The 16,432-nt window shown below is 42.8% G+C and overlaps 1 protein-coding gene across 1 annotated transcript in view; it reads left to right on the plus strand.

Annotated features, from left to right (window-relative positions):
- LOC106562980 (G protein-coupled receptor kinase 5) overlaps nt 1-16,431 on the plus strand; it is a 33,544-nt gene extending 17,113 nt beyond the window's left edge. Inside the window, exons 3-15 of the mRNA XM_014128146.3 lie at nt 1,898-2,010; nt 2,463-2,540; nt 2,723-2,820; nt 2,988-3,080; nt 3,176-3,239; nt 3,428-3,568; nt 3,712-3,902; nt 4,172-4,209; nt 6,282-6,371; nt 14,262-14,470; nt 15,053-15,190; nt 15,305-15,442; nt 15,610-16,431. Coding sequence (XP_013983621.1) covers nt 1,898-2,010; nt 2,463-2,540; nt 2,723-2,820; nt 2,988-3,080; nt 3,176-3,239; nt 3,428-3,568; nt 3,712-3,902; nt 4,172-4,209; nt 6,282-6,371; nt 14,262-14,470; nt 15,053-15,190; nt 15,305-15,442; nt 15,610-15,759 — 1,541 coding nt within the window. The 3' untranslated portion in view covers nt 15,760-16,431. The remainder of the gene's footprint in view (nt 1-1,897; nt 2,011-2,462; nt 2,541-2,722; nt 2,821-2,987; nt 3,081-3,175; nt 3,240-3,427; nt 3,569-3,711; nt 3,903-4,171; nt 4,210-6,281; nt 6,372-14,261; nt 14,471-15,052; nt 15,191-15,304; nt 15,443-15,609) is intronic.
- The last annotated feature ends 1 nt before the right edge of the window (nt 16,432 follows it).

The raw sequence follows: 16,432 nt of genomic DNA on the forward strand, positions 1-16,432 counted from the left end.
AGCCAAATACATTTCAACTCAGTTTTTCACAATTACTGACATTTAATCCTATTAAAAAGTCCCTGTCTTAGGTCAGTTAGAATCACCACTTTATTTTAAGAATGTGAAATGTCAGAATAATAGTAGAGAGAATTATTTATTTCAGCTTTTATTTCTTTCATCACTTTCCCAGTGGGTCAGAAGTTTACTTAAACTCAATTAGTATTTGGTAGCATTGCCTTTAAATTGTTTAACTTGGGTCAAACGTTTTGAGTAGCCTTCCACAAGCTTCCCACAATAAGTTGGGTGAATTTTGGCCCAGTCCTCCTGACAGAACTGGTGTAACAGAGTCAGGTTTGTAGGCCCCCTTGCTCGCACACGCTTTGTCAGTTCTGCCCACAAATATTCTATGGGATTGAGGTCAGGGCTTTGTGATGGCCACTCCAATACCTTGACTTTGTTGTCCTTAAGCCATTTTGCCACAACTTTGGAAGTATTCTTGGGGTCATTGTCCATTTGGAAGACCCATTTGTGACCAAGCTTTAACTTCCTGACTGATGTCTTGAGATGTTGCTTCAATATATCCACATAATTGTCCTGCCTCATGATGCCGTCTATTTTGTGAAGTGTACCAGTCCCTCCTGCAGCAAAGCACCCCCACAACATGATGCTGCCACCCCCGTGCTTCACGGTGGGATGTTGTTCTTCGGCTTGTAAGCCTCCCCCTTTTTCCTCCAAACATAACGATTGTCATTATGGCCAAACAGTTCTATTTTTGTTTCATCAGACCAAAAAGTGTGATATTTGTCCCCATGTGCAGTTGCAAACCGTAGTCTGGCTTTTTTATGGCGGTTTTGGAGCAGTGGCTTCTTCCTTGCTGAGCAGCCTTTCAGGTTATGTCGATATAGGACTCGTTTTAGTGTGGATATAGATACTTTTGTACCTGTTTCCTCCAGCATCTTCACAAGGTCCTTTGCTGTTGTTCTGGGATTGATTTGTACTTTTCACACCAAAGTAGATTCATCTCTAGGAGACAGAACGCATCTCCTTTCTGAGCGGTATGACGGCTTCGTGGTCCCATGGTGTTTATACATGCGTACTATTGTTTGTACAGATGAACGTGGTACCTTCGGGCATTTGGAAATTGCTCCCAAGAATGCACCAGACTTGTGGAGGTCTACAATTTCTTTTCTGAGGTCTTGGCTGATTTCTTTTGATTTTCCCATGATGTAAAGCAAAGAGGCACTGAGTTTGAAGGTAGGCCTTGAAATACATCCACAGGTACACCTCCAATTGACTCAAATGATGTCAATTAGCCTTTCAGAAGCTTCTAAAGCCATAACATAATTTTCTGGAATTTTCCAAGCTGTTTAAAGGCACAGTCAACTTAGTGTATGTAAACTTCTGACCCACTGGAATTGTGATACAGTGATTTATAAGTGAAATAATCTGTCTGTAAACAATTGTTGGAAAAATTACTTGTGTCATGTACAAAGTAGATGTCCTAACCGACTTGCCAAAACTATAGTTCGTTAACAAGAAATTTGTGGATTGGTTGAAAAACGAGTTTTAATGACTCCAATCTAACTGTATGTAAACTTCCGACTTCAACTGTATATAACGACATGGTTGATGTTTTATGTACAATATGTATATTTGTATAGACTACACCTAATATACAATAGAAGAGGCATTTGAATTTCAATTAATTTCACTGAATTCAGTTCTATTGCCTTTAATACCAATTTCAATTGGAATTCTGTATCGTGTTCACTACTTCAATTCAAAATGATTTACGACGCATTCTCAATTCAATTCTGAATTGAGCACAACCCTGGTGTGTATGTGTGTCTATGTGCATGTGTGAGTGCAAGTTTTGTATTTGGAATACTGTATGTTTGTAATGTGTTTGTTTCAGCGAGAGACTACTCCAGTCTGTGTGTGAAGCAGCCTATTGGCAGACAACTATTCTGTCTCTTCTGTCAGAGCAAACCTGAGCTACGGCACTGCAACTCCCTACTGGACAAAATGGTATGATCCACTATATAGGCCTTATTCACTATGAAGGAGGTGGTATGGTCCATTTTGGGGGAGATGATCCGACTGAATGCTGCGAGCTGATGTTAAAGTACACTCTGCTGAAAGACCTGTGTCATAGCAAAGTGATGCCATATTTCCGAAGGGTGTGTGTTTTGGGCGCACGGCCAGGAAAGAGTTCTAATATGATAACTTTGTTTGAAATGTAAAGTATGTTACAGTATGCAGATTACGAGTTAAGTCTACTGGGTTATAAATAACTCTGTTATTCATATCTCTAATGTATTTCCTTATTGGCCTGGACTCAATGGCATGCTGAGATTTAGTGACCTGGGTCGTTCATGAAGAACGATCAAGCGATCAGTGACAGATACTAGACAGGGATCTTCAAAATTCATGTTGACAAAACAGGAATCACAAGTGCAGATGTCTTTGAATTTTTCCAGGGGGAGTATGAGGTGCAATCAGATGAAGATAGGAAGAGTTTTGGAATGCAAATCATTAACAGGTTCCTCAGTAGACAGGTACCGTCTTTACACACACACACACACACACACACACACACACACACACACACACACACACACACACACACACACACACACACACACACACACACACACACACACACACACACAAACACACTAAAGGTTGATTTCTCACTTTAGATTTGTGCTAAATAACTGTGTGTATGTTCTCCTGCCAGTCATCTGAGTGTGTACAGGTTGTGGAGAGCTATGGTAAGAGGTGCAGAGAGAGTCTGGAGGTGTGGCACGGTAGAGACATCTTCATTGACTGCACAGAGTGAGTCTGACCCTTATCCTAACCACAGATGTCTAAACCCTGACCTCCCTCTTACTCCAACCTTCCCCATGTTGCTCTCACCCTTCCCTCCACTATCTTACCCAACACATGTGAGTAAATGTTTGTTCTGGGAATTAATTCACCCTTCTTTCACTGTGTGATTACAGTGACCTCCATGAGTACCTGAGCGGTGACCCCTTCCTTCAGTACCTGCAGAGCATGTACTTTGAGCGTTTTCTGCAGTGGAAGATGGTAGAGAGGTCAGTGCATATGGACGGGTGTGTGTTTGACTGAGTAATCAAACTAAGTGAGATATGTCCCCCCAGCCACTAAATGTGTATTTCTCTCCCCCCAGACAGCCCGTTACCAAACACACCTTCAGACAGTACAGGATGCTGGGCAAGGGAGGCTTCGGGGAGGTTAGGCTTCTTTCACTACAAAACAAACATGTTTTCACAAAGTTTTGGAGCGAAATCAAAACTCTGAAAACATAGAGCCCAAATCCAACTTGAGATGCAAATTATTAACTACAATTTTGATAGTGAGGATTCAGCTCACACAATCTCCGCCTCCCCATCCTTTTCTCCCTTCCTCCCCTCTCCCCCAGGTGTGGGCATGCCAGGTGCGAGCCTCTGGGAAGATGTATGCGTGTAAGAAGCTGGAGAAGACTCACATGAAGAAGAGGAGAGGAGAGGCCATGGCCCTCAACGAGAAACAGATACTGGAAAAGCTCAACAGCAGATTTGTGGTAGGGTTCTTCACACAATCGGACTCTCTCTCTCTCTCTCCATCCTCTTCTCTTTCTTTCCATCCTTTTCTCTCATCCCCTCTTTTCTTTTTGTCTCTCTATGTCCTCTCTTCCCCTCCATCCTCCTATAACTCTATCTCTAGGTGAGTCTGGCATATGCGTATGAGACCAAACAATCTCTTTGTCTGGTGCTAAGCATAATGAACGGAGGAGACCTGCGGTTCCACATCTATAACATTGGTCCTCCAGGCCTGGAGCCGGCCAGGGTCCAGTTCTACGCTGCTGAGGTCTGCTGTGGTCTCCACCACCTCCACCAGAGGAACATTGTCTACAGGTCAGTAGACACTGGCTCTGTCCTGATACTACACTCTTTTCCAGAAGTGTGCACTTGGACACTCCCCTTCATGGATTTTAAAAGCATAGGATTGGTGTAAGCATTGACTGGAAGGAGTTCCCCCGTTGTTAAATCTGTGCGAGAAATTGTTTGCACACTTCTTGCACACTTCTGGAAAAGGGTGGAGAATTGGAACACGACCAGATTAAAACAGATTGTGACATTGAAAAGGCACTGTACTGACTTCTGTCTTTTGTTTTTTGTTTCAGGGATCTAAAACCGGAGAACATACTTCTGGATGACAATGGTAGGCATACTTTAATAATATAATAATAATTCAGGAGCACAACTTTAGTTTTAGAAGTGGGGGGGGACATTATTATTATCCAGTCAGATAAACACTCCAAACAAAAGTTGAAAGTTGCGCCCCTGTCGCAACCTTATCTGTGCTTCACGCCCAGATCAGATCACTCTTCCATCAATGCAGAATCTAGTTTCTCCAAGCAGGATATCCTGGTGACGTAATTTCAGATTTTCTTTTCACACAAACGGTTGGTCTATCAGCAAGTAAGTTAACAGTGTGTGATAAGCAGGTCTAGTATATATTTAGATCAACTTATTTGCACCTGTTCCAAGCTTGGCAGTGTGTTGGAGGCACCCGTAGATGATATCAACCATACCACTGTAATTAGTAACTACCTCACAGGACACACACACACTGCCAATGTCACCTGCCAGAAACATCCTACTCCTTCCCTCATATACAGTGCATTCGGAAAGTATTCAGACCCCTTCACTTTTTCCACATTTTGTTACGTTACAGCCTTATTCGACATTGGATTACATTGAATAGGGGGGGAAAACTATCTACACCCACTACCCCATAATGACAAAGCAAAAACTGGTTTAGTAACTTTTGCAATTTACTAAAAATAAAAACAGAAATCACATTTACATACCGTAAGTATTCAAACCCTTTACTTAGTACTTTGGCAGCGATAACAGCATTGAGTCTTCTTGGGTATGATGCTATAAGCTTGGCACACCTGTATTTTGGGAGTTTCACCCATTCTACTCTGCAGATCCTCTCAAGCTCTGTCAGGTTGGATGGGGAGGGTCGCTGCACAGCTATTTTCAGGTCTCTCCAGAGATGTTTGTTCGGGTTCAAGTCTGGGCTCTGGCTGGGCCACTCAAGGACATTCAGAGACTTTTCCCCGAAGCCACTCCTGCGTTGTCTTGGCTGTGTGCTTAGGGTTGTTGTCCTGTTGGAAGATGAACCTTTGCCCCAGTCTGAGGTCCTGAGCGATCTGGAGAAGATTTTCATCAAGGATCTCTCTGTACTTTGCTCCGTTCGTCTTTACCTCGATCCTGACTAGTCTCCCAGTCCCTGCCACTGGAAACATCTCCACAGATGTGACGCTTGGCATTCAGGCCAAAGACTTCAATCTTGGTTTCATCAGACCAGAGAATCTTGTTTCTCATAGTCAGAGTCCCATGGGTGTCTTTTAACTCCAAGAGGGCTGTCATGTGTCTTTTACTGAGGAGTGGCTTCCATCTGGCCACTACCATAAAGGGCTGATTGGTGGAGTCCTGCAGTGATGGTTTTCCTTCTGGAAGGTTCTTCCATCTCTATAGAGGAATTCTGGAGCTCTGTCAGAGTGAACAGCGGGTTCTTGTTCACCTCCCGGACCATGGCCCTTCTCCCCCGATTGCTCAGTTTGGCCGGGTGGCCAGCTCTAGGAAGAGCCTTGGTGGTTCCAAACTTCTTCCATTTTAAGAATGATGGCCACTGTGTTCTTGGGGACCTTCAATGCTGCAGAATTTTTTTGGTATGCTTCACCAGATCTGTGCCTCGACACAATCCTGTCTCGGAGCTCTACGGACAGTTCCTTCGACCGCATGGTTTGATTTTTGCTCTGACATACACCGTCAACTGTGGGACCTTACATAGACAGGTGTGTGCCTTTCCAAATCATGTACAATCAATTGAATCACGTTGCAGAAACATCTCAAGGATGATCAATGGAAACAGGATGCAACTAAGCTCAATTTCGAGTCTCATACCAAAAGGACTGAATACTTACGTAGATAATTCAATAAATTTGAAAAAATTCAAAAAACCTCTTTTCGCTTTCTCATTATGGGGTATTGTGCGTAGATTGATGAGGAACGTTTTTATTTAATCAATTTTAGAATAAGGCTGTAACGTAACAAAATGTGGAAAAAGTGAAGGGCTTTGAACACTTCAAATGCACTGTACTTTGTGTTCCATGATTTTCCCTGTCATGGGAAAACGATCTATTATGTGAAATCATCTGTGGCTACCATACTATATGAAATAATGCCCCACTTAACCCCTCCCCTCACCTCCTCTCTTAGGGCACATCCGTATCTCAGACCTGGGCCTGGCGGTGAAGCTATCTGAAGGGAATCTGGTACGAGGCAGGGTGGGGACCCTGGGGTACATGGGTACGTGGCTCTAACCTACTGTACACTTACAGGTTGTAGTGGTGATTCCCTGTGAAAAGCCGCTGGCACAGGAGAGAGCCGTCCATAACACGACCACAAGAATCAACTTTCCAAACGTTACTCTTGTCGGGTGAAGTTCCCATTTATTGCGCAAATAAAATATAAATAGCTCCAATACACACATTCCTATACAAAAGGTGCAGAGAGAAGCATTTTATAAGCTGTATCTGTGATATGGTTAAGAACTGTAAGCGCTCTCCTCTCAATTGTGCTTACCCTTCCTGGTCACCTGTGCCACACACACACACACATACACACACACACACACACACACACACATACACACACACACACGACCAATGACCCCATCATATAGTGTACAAAACAAGTTAAAATAGCCCTTGACAGACAACACATAAACAGGCCAAAATGGCTCCTACACACCGGCCCCTAATTGTTCTCTGATTTACGGAAGAAACAATTACACAAATTACACAATGTATGTGTGTGGATGAGTCTTCATGGAGGGATGATCTTTAGGACCAGAGGTTGCTAGCACTTTGCCCCTGTTCAGCATAACAAGTTAAGTTCTGTAGTAGCTTCTGAATCTAAGACACTGCATCTCAGTGCAAGAAGCATCACTGCAGTACCTGGTTCGAATCCAGGCCGCATCACATCCGGCCGTGATTGGGAGTCCCACAGGGTGGTGCACAATTGGCCCAGCATTGTCCGGGTTTGACCGTCATTGTAAATAATAATTTGTTCTTAACTGACTTGCCTAGTTACATTTTAAAAAGGGAGCTTCACCCCAGTGTGCCACTCCTGTGTGTAGATGGGCAGTAACAGCAGGGCAACCAATCTGTCCTGGGTTGCCACCACCTTCTCCTAAGGTACCGCCAAAGACCCACACCAATCGGATACATCTCCAACACGGTCGTCACCAGCAGGGTCGATGGCCTGTGGAGCATCGCTGCCAATCCACCATTTTGGAGTTTTTATCTGTCAATTTCTTACATGTTATCAGAGCAGTGGTTCTCCACTTCTTCCTTTACAATCCATCTTCATCTCATGCAGCCCACTCACCAGAATGTTTGATTATTCAATAACATGACGCCACTCTTTGCCTTTTCACCAATGCGAAGATAATACAGAGCCCAATACTCTGTTCTAATGTTCATAAATGAAGCATCAACATACTGGATAGCATTTCCCTATGAAACACTGACTCCAATTCCTATTCCACAACGCTTCAATTTACAAAACAAAATGTTCAACTTGCATCGCGCAACACAAGAGTTTAGCACACATACCAATGTGCTTTGATGAGCAATGGCGCGGAAGATTTGGCTCCCGGACTCTTCTCGTTTTGCCGGGAAATGTTTGCCACAATCCTTGTTCGTTGTCACAGGCATAGCATGAGTGATTCCAATAACCTGACATTCTGCATGCAATGATCCATTAGTCCAATTTCCAATCAGAGTTAAATTCTGACTTTTTATTTTATTTTATTAACCCTGACAGGCACGATGACTAAGATGCAATCAGGATTCCCGGCCCGTGTGTGGCTCTCAGCATCTCCATCCAAATGTGGCTCTCCGTTTTCATATATTTTGCAGCGGTTTACCTTTTTGTAGGTGATGTGCAACATGGTAGGATGTTTACGTGAACAAACTTTACGGGTAAGTCTGTGTGCATCCTTTGCTCATATTTCCAGGGGTCAGACAACCGAAGCAGACTCCTATGGGTCTTCAACAAGTCCAACTTCTCTTGATGTGGCTTTTTGTTCAGTTCTGTGCATGTGCCTGGACTGTGTTCTCTTTGACAGAACGGACACTGCCAGAGTGCCGCACCAGAGGGATTGCCAACCCAGCTCTTCACTGTTTTCACAGCTGGTGTGACACTGATGGCAAAACCATCTTCCCTCTTTTTCAAAACACTTGGCCTATGTACAGGTCCTGAACCTCCCTTCACTGCTGAGGTGGGGGGTTTCCCTTAGGTTTCCAAACACAGGATGTTATGCTATCCTGGCTTGGCAATCAACAAAGGTAACCAGATCAGCAAACCTGGCTCTTCTTCCATTTCTCTTGTAGGTAGCCGACCCTCTTCAATTTTCTTTAAACTTTTATGGCAGATTTGAGACTATAGCTCTCATTTGTTGGGCTGTCCATTTCCTCCCTATATTGAACATTATCCATAGTGTTGAGGCATCCAGTGAGAAAAACTTCGGAATCTTCAACCCTGATTGGCGACCAGCTTAGAACCTTCTCAATGTAAGCTGTGGCGATTCTATACTCATCTCCAGTGGTTTTTTTCAGAAGCCTTTTGGCATCTGCATAATCTCTGTCAGCCTCCACATGTTGGCAACTGCAGACTAGATGTCTAGGTTGGCCCAGGGTGAATTGCTCCAAAAAGTACAGCCTGTCTTTGGTGTTCTCCGTACTGTCTTCAATAGCATGTTCAAAGGCACGAACAAAGAACCTGTAGTCTAAGAGAGCTCTCAACTCAGAGCGCGTATCCAACAGAAGACACACACAAACTAAAGTTCCACAATCTCAAAAATTCCCGAATTCATCCAACACCTCGAGCAGATTGAGTAATAGAAAGAGTAACCACACTTCATAACCCTTCTCCACAGTGAGTAGCACGAAGCGGAAATCAAAATCAGTCAGAGTTACACTAGCTTCAGTCAGTGTTGTAGTACCCGAGACCGGTCTCGAGACCACATATTGATTGGATACATTTGTACTCGGCCTTGACTCGGTCTCGGACAGCGAGCACTCATAATTTCTTCCCGAGACCAGCCTGAGTAAAAAACTCAATTATCAGCATCTATTAAGTCAGTGCATAAAACCACTTTGCCAGATATATACACTCCTTTCTTGAAACATTAATACAGTATCTTAACAGCCGTTATATATTTTATAGCCATGTTTGCACAGTGGTGAACCTATAGTCTTTCATTGTGTGACAGGTTTGTGATTCTGAAAGGACAGAAATGTAATACCAGCATACTAATGTAGGCGAGTATACTTTTCGTCAAACACAAAAGGGCCAGTGGTGTAGTGGAGGCTATAGGCTGGTATAACATGCTAACCACACCACTCGCTCACGTAATGCGAGCGTTGCAAAATAAATGTACACATAAGTTATTCAATCATTGCATCCAAACTGCTCACGAGCGTCTGCGTAGCCAGGCGCTAAAATATAACTTGGTTCTATTTGTGACGCTTGACACGATACAAGTCCTGCCTCTCCCATCTCCTCATTGGTTTATAGGAGCATATACCCAAGTGGGTGATTGAAGATGAACTGAGGTCCACACTCCAGTCCAGTTGGTGGTGGTAATGCACCTAAAAGTTGGTTGCCAACCACCATATAAAGTCCAAAGAAGACAAAGACTGAAGGAGAGATTACGAGAAACTAACTCGGTTTACTCTTTTATCTGTGGATTAATTGTCGGAGTATTTCAGGTAAAATAACAACCCAATGTTTATATCCCAGGACAAATTAGATAGCTAAATCGCCATGAATGTTTATCCAGGCTATATCACAACCGGCCGTGATTGGGAATCCCATTGGGCGGCGCACAATTGGCCCAGCATCGTCCGGTGTAGGCCGTCATTGTAAATAAGAATGTGTTCTTAACTGGCTTGCCTAGTTAAAGGTTAAATAAAATTTAAATATGCTCTGTGTGACTGCTGTTTTTCTATCGGCCCTATGCAGTGGAGGAGTGGGTATACTCAAATTTTGCCAAGAAGTTCCCACACGGCCCGCCCAGCAAAGGAAATGCACCCTGTGTGAAAAATCCTGTTTTGTTTGTTTTCCTATAGATTTTTCTGATTTTCACTGCCAGTAGTTTTATTTTTAAATATAAAAAAAATGTTACAATTTGATGGTCTAAGTCTACAACAACGCTTAAACCACATCAATCTGATTGGGTGGGCCAGTCAGGGCCTGGCTCACCAGTGTGTGGGCCTCTGTCCACCCAGGCCCCATCCATATCTACGCCCCTGATGCAAATAGCACATGAAGACAATTGCACATCACAAATAACCTACTAACCAACACCTCAGACTAAACTTTTTCAATACCTGGTTTGCATACCCATTGTTGCCTTAGCATTTACTGGCAGATATAAATTGAAACGTCTTTCCTACCCTACCGGCTACCGATGTCATTCTTCGTGAGCTGCTCCATGCCAAAACCAGTTGAGCTGCACACACTTGCTGCCTGCAGATGATATTCCGTTGAAAGTAAGCTATGTGTGCGGCGCATATGTGAATATATTTCATGTACTTTGCAATTGTGTAGGCAACTTTTTGCATGATTTCTCTATTGTACTACATAATAATAAGTCGTATACCTCCACTACACTACTTCGATACGCATCAGTAGGGAATAAGAAGTGAATATACGTAATGCCCACTGAAAAAAAAGTGGGTGTACGGCTTACATGCTGACTAGACGCGATCAGGACAAGCAGGTTGAAATATCAAAATGAACCCTGAACCAACTATATTCATTTGGGGACAGGTCAAACATGACATTTATTTTACCTTTATTTAACTAGGAATCGAACCAGGGTCTGTAGTGACACCTCTAGCACTGAGATGTAGTGCCTTAGACTGCTGCGCCACACGGGAGCTCCCATGACGTTTAAAGGATAAACAGTCCATTCACTCAGACGTAAAAGGCTGTAGAGGTCCCAATCATAAGAATACAAAAACACAACCATTAAGCATTTCCCAAATCGAAATGTACAGCTATTACTTCCCAAAGAAACATCACATTTAGCACACAAAGTAACCAGTGACAAAGTTTAAAGTGGAGCTGTCAGCATTTTAATATGAAACAGACAATCATATCAGTCAAAAATATAAAACTCCCAGTTAATGCTACAAAACCAACTTTATAAAGAGGTTTTAAAAATATGTTACAGTTATCTCAACTTTCCATGACGTACACTAAGGAATTGTTAGCCGAATAGATGGATGCAGTTCAATGCATGATTAATAGAATTCACCAATACATTTATTGATATTCCAAAAAATATTACTATCAGGTTGTAAATCACAGCTGGCCTGGTACATTGTTTGCTGCCTCCATTCGGGATGCACTGTTTCAGTTTCAATGACTCAATATTCTGGACAAAAACAGAAATGTAACTAAGTCTAGGAATGTCAATACAATCAAACTAGCAAGAGCAATCATCACAAGTCAGTCATAACGTGGCTAATAGGCTAGCATATATATTTATGTAGCAAGATAAAAACACAGAGCCTAACAGCTAGCTAGCTGCTTGGAGGATGTCATGTCATGGAAGGAGTGGGTGAGTGACTGACTTTTTCCCCTCATATTGTTTTTCGGTGGATAAACACAGCTAGAGATAGAGGTTTCATTTGGTTAGCTAGCAATAACTTGAACAACTGTTATCCAGTTAGCATATCTCTTTCGTTCACACATTTACTCTGGCTATCTACTCCGATTTCAGAGCACTCTCATCTGAGTGTGCCAAAGCGCAGAACAACTGATGAATTTACGAACTCTCAACACCCGCTGAATATGACCGGTGTCAGTAAACGTAGGCAAAAAAAGTAATAGTCAAGAACGCCCTAGATAACATGTAAACAGCCTAACCAGCTCTGCTACAGTGAGTAAAATGGTCAGCGTGGGGTGTTCTCTCATTTGTGTCTGGAAGAAGCTAGCTAGCCAACTTTAGCCAGTTAGCTTGGGTGCTTGGTTGGGACAAGCAAGAATTGGCAGGCGAGCTGCAGTAGGTGGAGGAGACTACAAATCCCCATCTTTTTTCAGTGCAATTTTGATGGCCAAGTAGCTGAAAAAGTTTGAGAAGGTTTATCTAATGTTCCTTCATTAGATTTTAGCTCATCTTGCTCTGGCTAGCGTTAGTTGTTGATTTCGTTGTGTGTGATGTGTGTGAGGGAGACTACCTTTTTCATAGTTTGATCAATAAGACGGTAAAGTTCCCAAATGTAAGAGGACTCCCGTGGTGTTTACATATTTACAGAAATCCATCTAGGTGTATTTGGTGGGTTTTGGTGAATGTGTTGTAATGATCTAAAGTCACGCTGTTGCAACTGACTGTAAAAACAGTTAATTTCAAAGTGAATGATGACAGGCCCGTGTGGCAAATACGGGGAATTTCCGGTGCATGTGTTGTGTGTCTCGGAGTGGTGAGCACAATCAGTGTGGGCTTGGGGGGAGGCCATTGTGTGTGTGTGTGTGTGTGTGTGTGACTGGGCCATTGTGGGCTTGGGGGAGGCCGTTGTCTAGTCCCGTGGGTGTCCTTGGACATGCACCTGCATTATGAATGCATGTCTGTATTATTTTCTGTATCATTGCTATGGTTACACCATCAATATAATCTATTCCCTTAAGTATGTGTCAAGAAGGGGAGGAGAAACCAAGTAGATGGTCATAGACAGACTAGAAGTAAGATCAGGAAACAATAGTGGGCAGAATACCAAAAGATGTGGATCATATACATAAAGAGGAGTGACTATGAATGTTGTGTCAAACTGAAACTGTATATAAAGTGATCTCAGTCTGGGACCGGCAGTTGCTCCGTGGACCAGTTCGGCTTGTTACTGTGTAATAAAATCAATATTGAATTCACAAGCTCCGGTGTCTAAGATATATTTTTAAGAAGTATTTCCGACACAAATGGCTTGTTTGTATAAAGGCCTACTGTAGCTCTGATTGGCTATAGTGCACCAGTCTGTGTAGACCGGTCCTGGACAACACAGATGTTTTTATTCAGGTTTATTTACTGCAGTGTATTAATTGTCCAAATGCACGACCGCTTTCCCACTCTATATGGCTATAGAATTTTCATAAATGCCTTAGTATATGTAATTCTCTAACATTCTAAGAATTTATGAAAACATTAAAATGACCATATCTAAGTAGTCGCTTGTCAGAAAATGTTTTTTTAAGTGTCATATTCTTCCTGGGGGTTTATATTAACTGATTTTAAGTTGCTAAAATGCTGTCAGTACCACTTTAAGTGCAACAATGTTTACATTTACATTTAAGTCATTTAGCAGACGCTCTTATCCAGAGCGACTTACAGTAGTGAATGCATACATTTCATACATTTTTTTCTCTGTACTGGTCCCCCGTGGGAATTGAACCCACAACCCTGGCGTTGCAAACACCATGCTCTACCAACTGAGCCACACACACAAGTTATTTTCAAAGAGATAGCTAACAGCAAACGAGCTGCAATAAAAAAAATGTAAAAACAGTTCCACTCACCAGATGGTGATCATTTGAAACTTAATTTCTTGTTGAAAGTTATTCCTGAAAAGGGAGAAGCTAACAAATTAGCAACAACATCCTCTTTGATAACACCTGCTGCAGCCGCTGCAAACTAGCCAACAACAAAAGCTAGCTAGCCTGTACATGGGAACACTACTGCTCGCTATTGCATAGTAAGCTGTTGGCCTTCAAGAAGACAAAGTTCCCCTAAATTATTGTAAAAATGGTCCCATCCATTAAGTCAAAATGTGATTAGTTGATTCCACTTCAACATTTTGCCCTAATACAGTTGAAATAGTGGACATTTTGAACTTTTGTGATGGCGATTTGACAAAATTACAATCATGGTCTTGAAGTTGGCTCCAAAACAGGCTGTGTATTCATATCTTGCGGACTTGAAAAGGTGCAAGGTATATGAAATATCATTACAATACTTGCACACTGTTTAGATGCCAAATACCCACAGTGGTCAAAATGAATATATATATTTTTTTTTATATTCACATTTTCCTTCCAGATGTTGTATTATCACTAAGTCTCATTAAAGATCTAATTTAGGCGCAACAACAAACAGGGAGTGGACATTTCCAAACCCATCCCTCTTTCCCTCAGCTCCAGAGGTGATTGGCCATGAGTACTACGGGATAAGCCCTGATTGGTGGGGCCTGGGCTGCCTTGTGTACGAGATGACGGCCGGACGATCCCCGTTCAAGAGACAAGGAGAGCAATTGACGGAAAAGGAGATGGAGAGAAGGATACAGGAGACGGAAGAGAAGTACAGGAAGACATTTAGCAGCGAGACAGAAGACTTCTGCCGCTCTGTGAGACTAGATTTTTGCTCAGCTTTGACCTGAAGCTTGTCAACTAAATGTAGTTCAAATGTAAATGTAACTGCCAACATAAAGGAAACACCAACAATAGGTCTTAATAGGGCATTGTGCCACCACCAGCCGCCAGAACAGATTCAATGCACCTTGGCATAGATTCTAAAAGTGTCTGAAACTCTGATGAAAGGATGCAACACCATTTTCCCCCTGAGAAATTCCCTAATTTGGTATTTTGTTGATGGTGGTGGAAAACACTGTCTTAGGCACCACTCCAGAATCTCCCATAAGTGTTATTGGGTTAAGATCTGGTGACAGAGACAACCTTTAAACACCCTATGTTCTTTTGACACCCCTCTTTGAAAGTCACTAAGATCTCTTATAATGGACAACTGCATTTTTATACATGACCCGAAGCATGGGTCAGGAACCACGTGTGGAAGCACCTGCTTTCAATATACTCAAGTGTTTCCTTTATTTTAGCAGTTACCTATAGTTCTATATTATAACTGCATCGATGCTTTTCTCACTCTCTCGCTCGCACTAATCCTTCTCTTTCACTCCCCACCACTCTCTCAGCTGTTGACCAAAGACCCGAGACAGAGGTTGGGGTGTCGAAGGTGTGGGGTGGAAGGGGTCAAGTCCCATCCCTTCTTCAGCACCGTCAACTTCAGGAGGCTGGAGGCCGGAGTCATTGAGCCACCCTTCAAACCAAATGTACATACCCTATCTGTAACCACTAACCTCTCTACTTGTTAACCCCCAACTATAGCCTTAATCCTAATGGAAGGCATGTCGTCATCATCCCCATCCTTCCCTCCCTCTGTCCAGCCCAGGGCGGTGTACTGCAAGGATGTTCAGGACATTGATGAGTTCTCCACAGTAAAAGGAGTCATTTTGGAGAGGACAGACGACGACTTCTACACTAAGTTTAACACAGGCTGCGTGGCCATACCCTGGCAGACAGAGGTAAAGTCAACTGCAGCAAATTACCTTTGATTTAGTTACATTTTGTTCAATTCAATCTATCACAAGGTTAGGTATGGTTACACAAGGTTAGGTATGGTTATGTCATAGGCTAATAGAGATCACTCCCTTCTCTCCCCCCCCCCCCCCCCCCCCGTCTCTCTCTATAGATGATAGAGATGGGTTGTTTCAAGGAGCTGAATGTGTTTGGCCCTCAGGGTTCTAGACCCCCTGACCTGGACTGGGACCAGAATCCTGCCCCACAGAAACCTAAACGTAGCCTGCTGGACCGCATCTTCCACAAGACACACACCCGTTGATGGATGGGCTTCCTCTGCAACTTTTGTTGTAAATGAGAATATAGAGTAGAGTAAAATGAATATATATTAATGATTTGTTGGTGTTGATGATCAACCAGTTAGTACGGTAGGCCTTTTTTTTTTTTAAACCTTTATTTAACTAGGCAAGTCAGTTAAGAACAAATTCTTATTTTCAATGATGGCCTAGGAACAGTGGGTTAACTGCCTTGTTCAGGGGCAGAACGACAGATTTGTACCTTGTCACCTCGGGGATTTGAACTTGCAACCTTTCGGTTACTAGCCCAACGCTCTAACCACTAAGCTACCCTGCCGCTTTCTGCAAATCAACAACCCAAACACAGCCAAAGAAGAACAAGAATCTGTGGCAATATTTTGTCACTTTCTCTCCGGCATTTACAGAACGCACACTTTTAAGATGAAGGGATAAGACGGCTTTATATAAGAGATGTCTTAAAGATGTCTCTGTCACACACTCGGGCCATACTGTCTATCATTCACCAGCACAGGCCAAAGGGACCATCCCCATTCTATCATACTGAGGAGACGCGGTCTTATTCCTGTAAAACACTCATTTAGAATGAGAACAATCAAAGGGAACCCTAAGACAGTGTTTTGATTTTGTACCTACCTGTGTTTTGTATGTAACCTCAGAATAAAGAGCCTGAAAACAAAT

Source organism: Salmo salar, chromosome 11 (assembly GCF_965601325.2).
Source record: "Salmo salar chromosome 11, fSalSal1, whole genome shotgun sequence".
Lineage (NCBI taxonomy): Eukaryota > Metazoa > Chordata > Actinopteri > Salmoniformes > Salmonidae > Salmo > Salmo salar.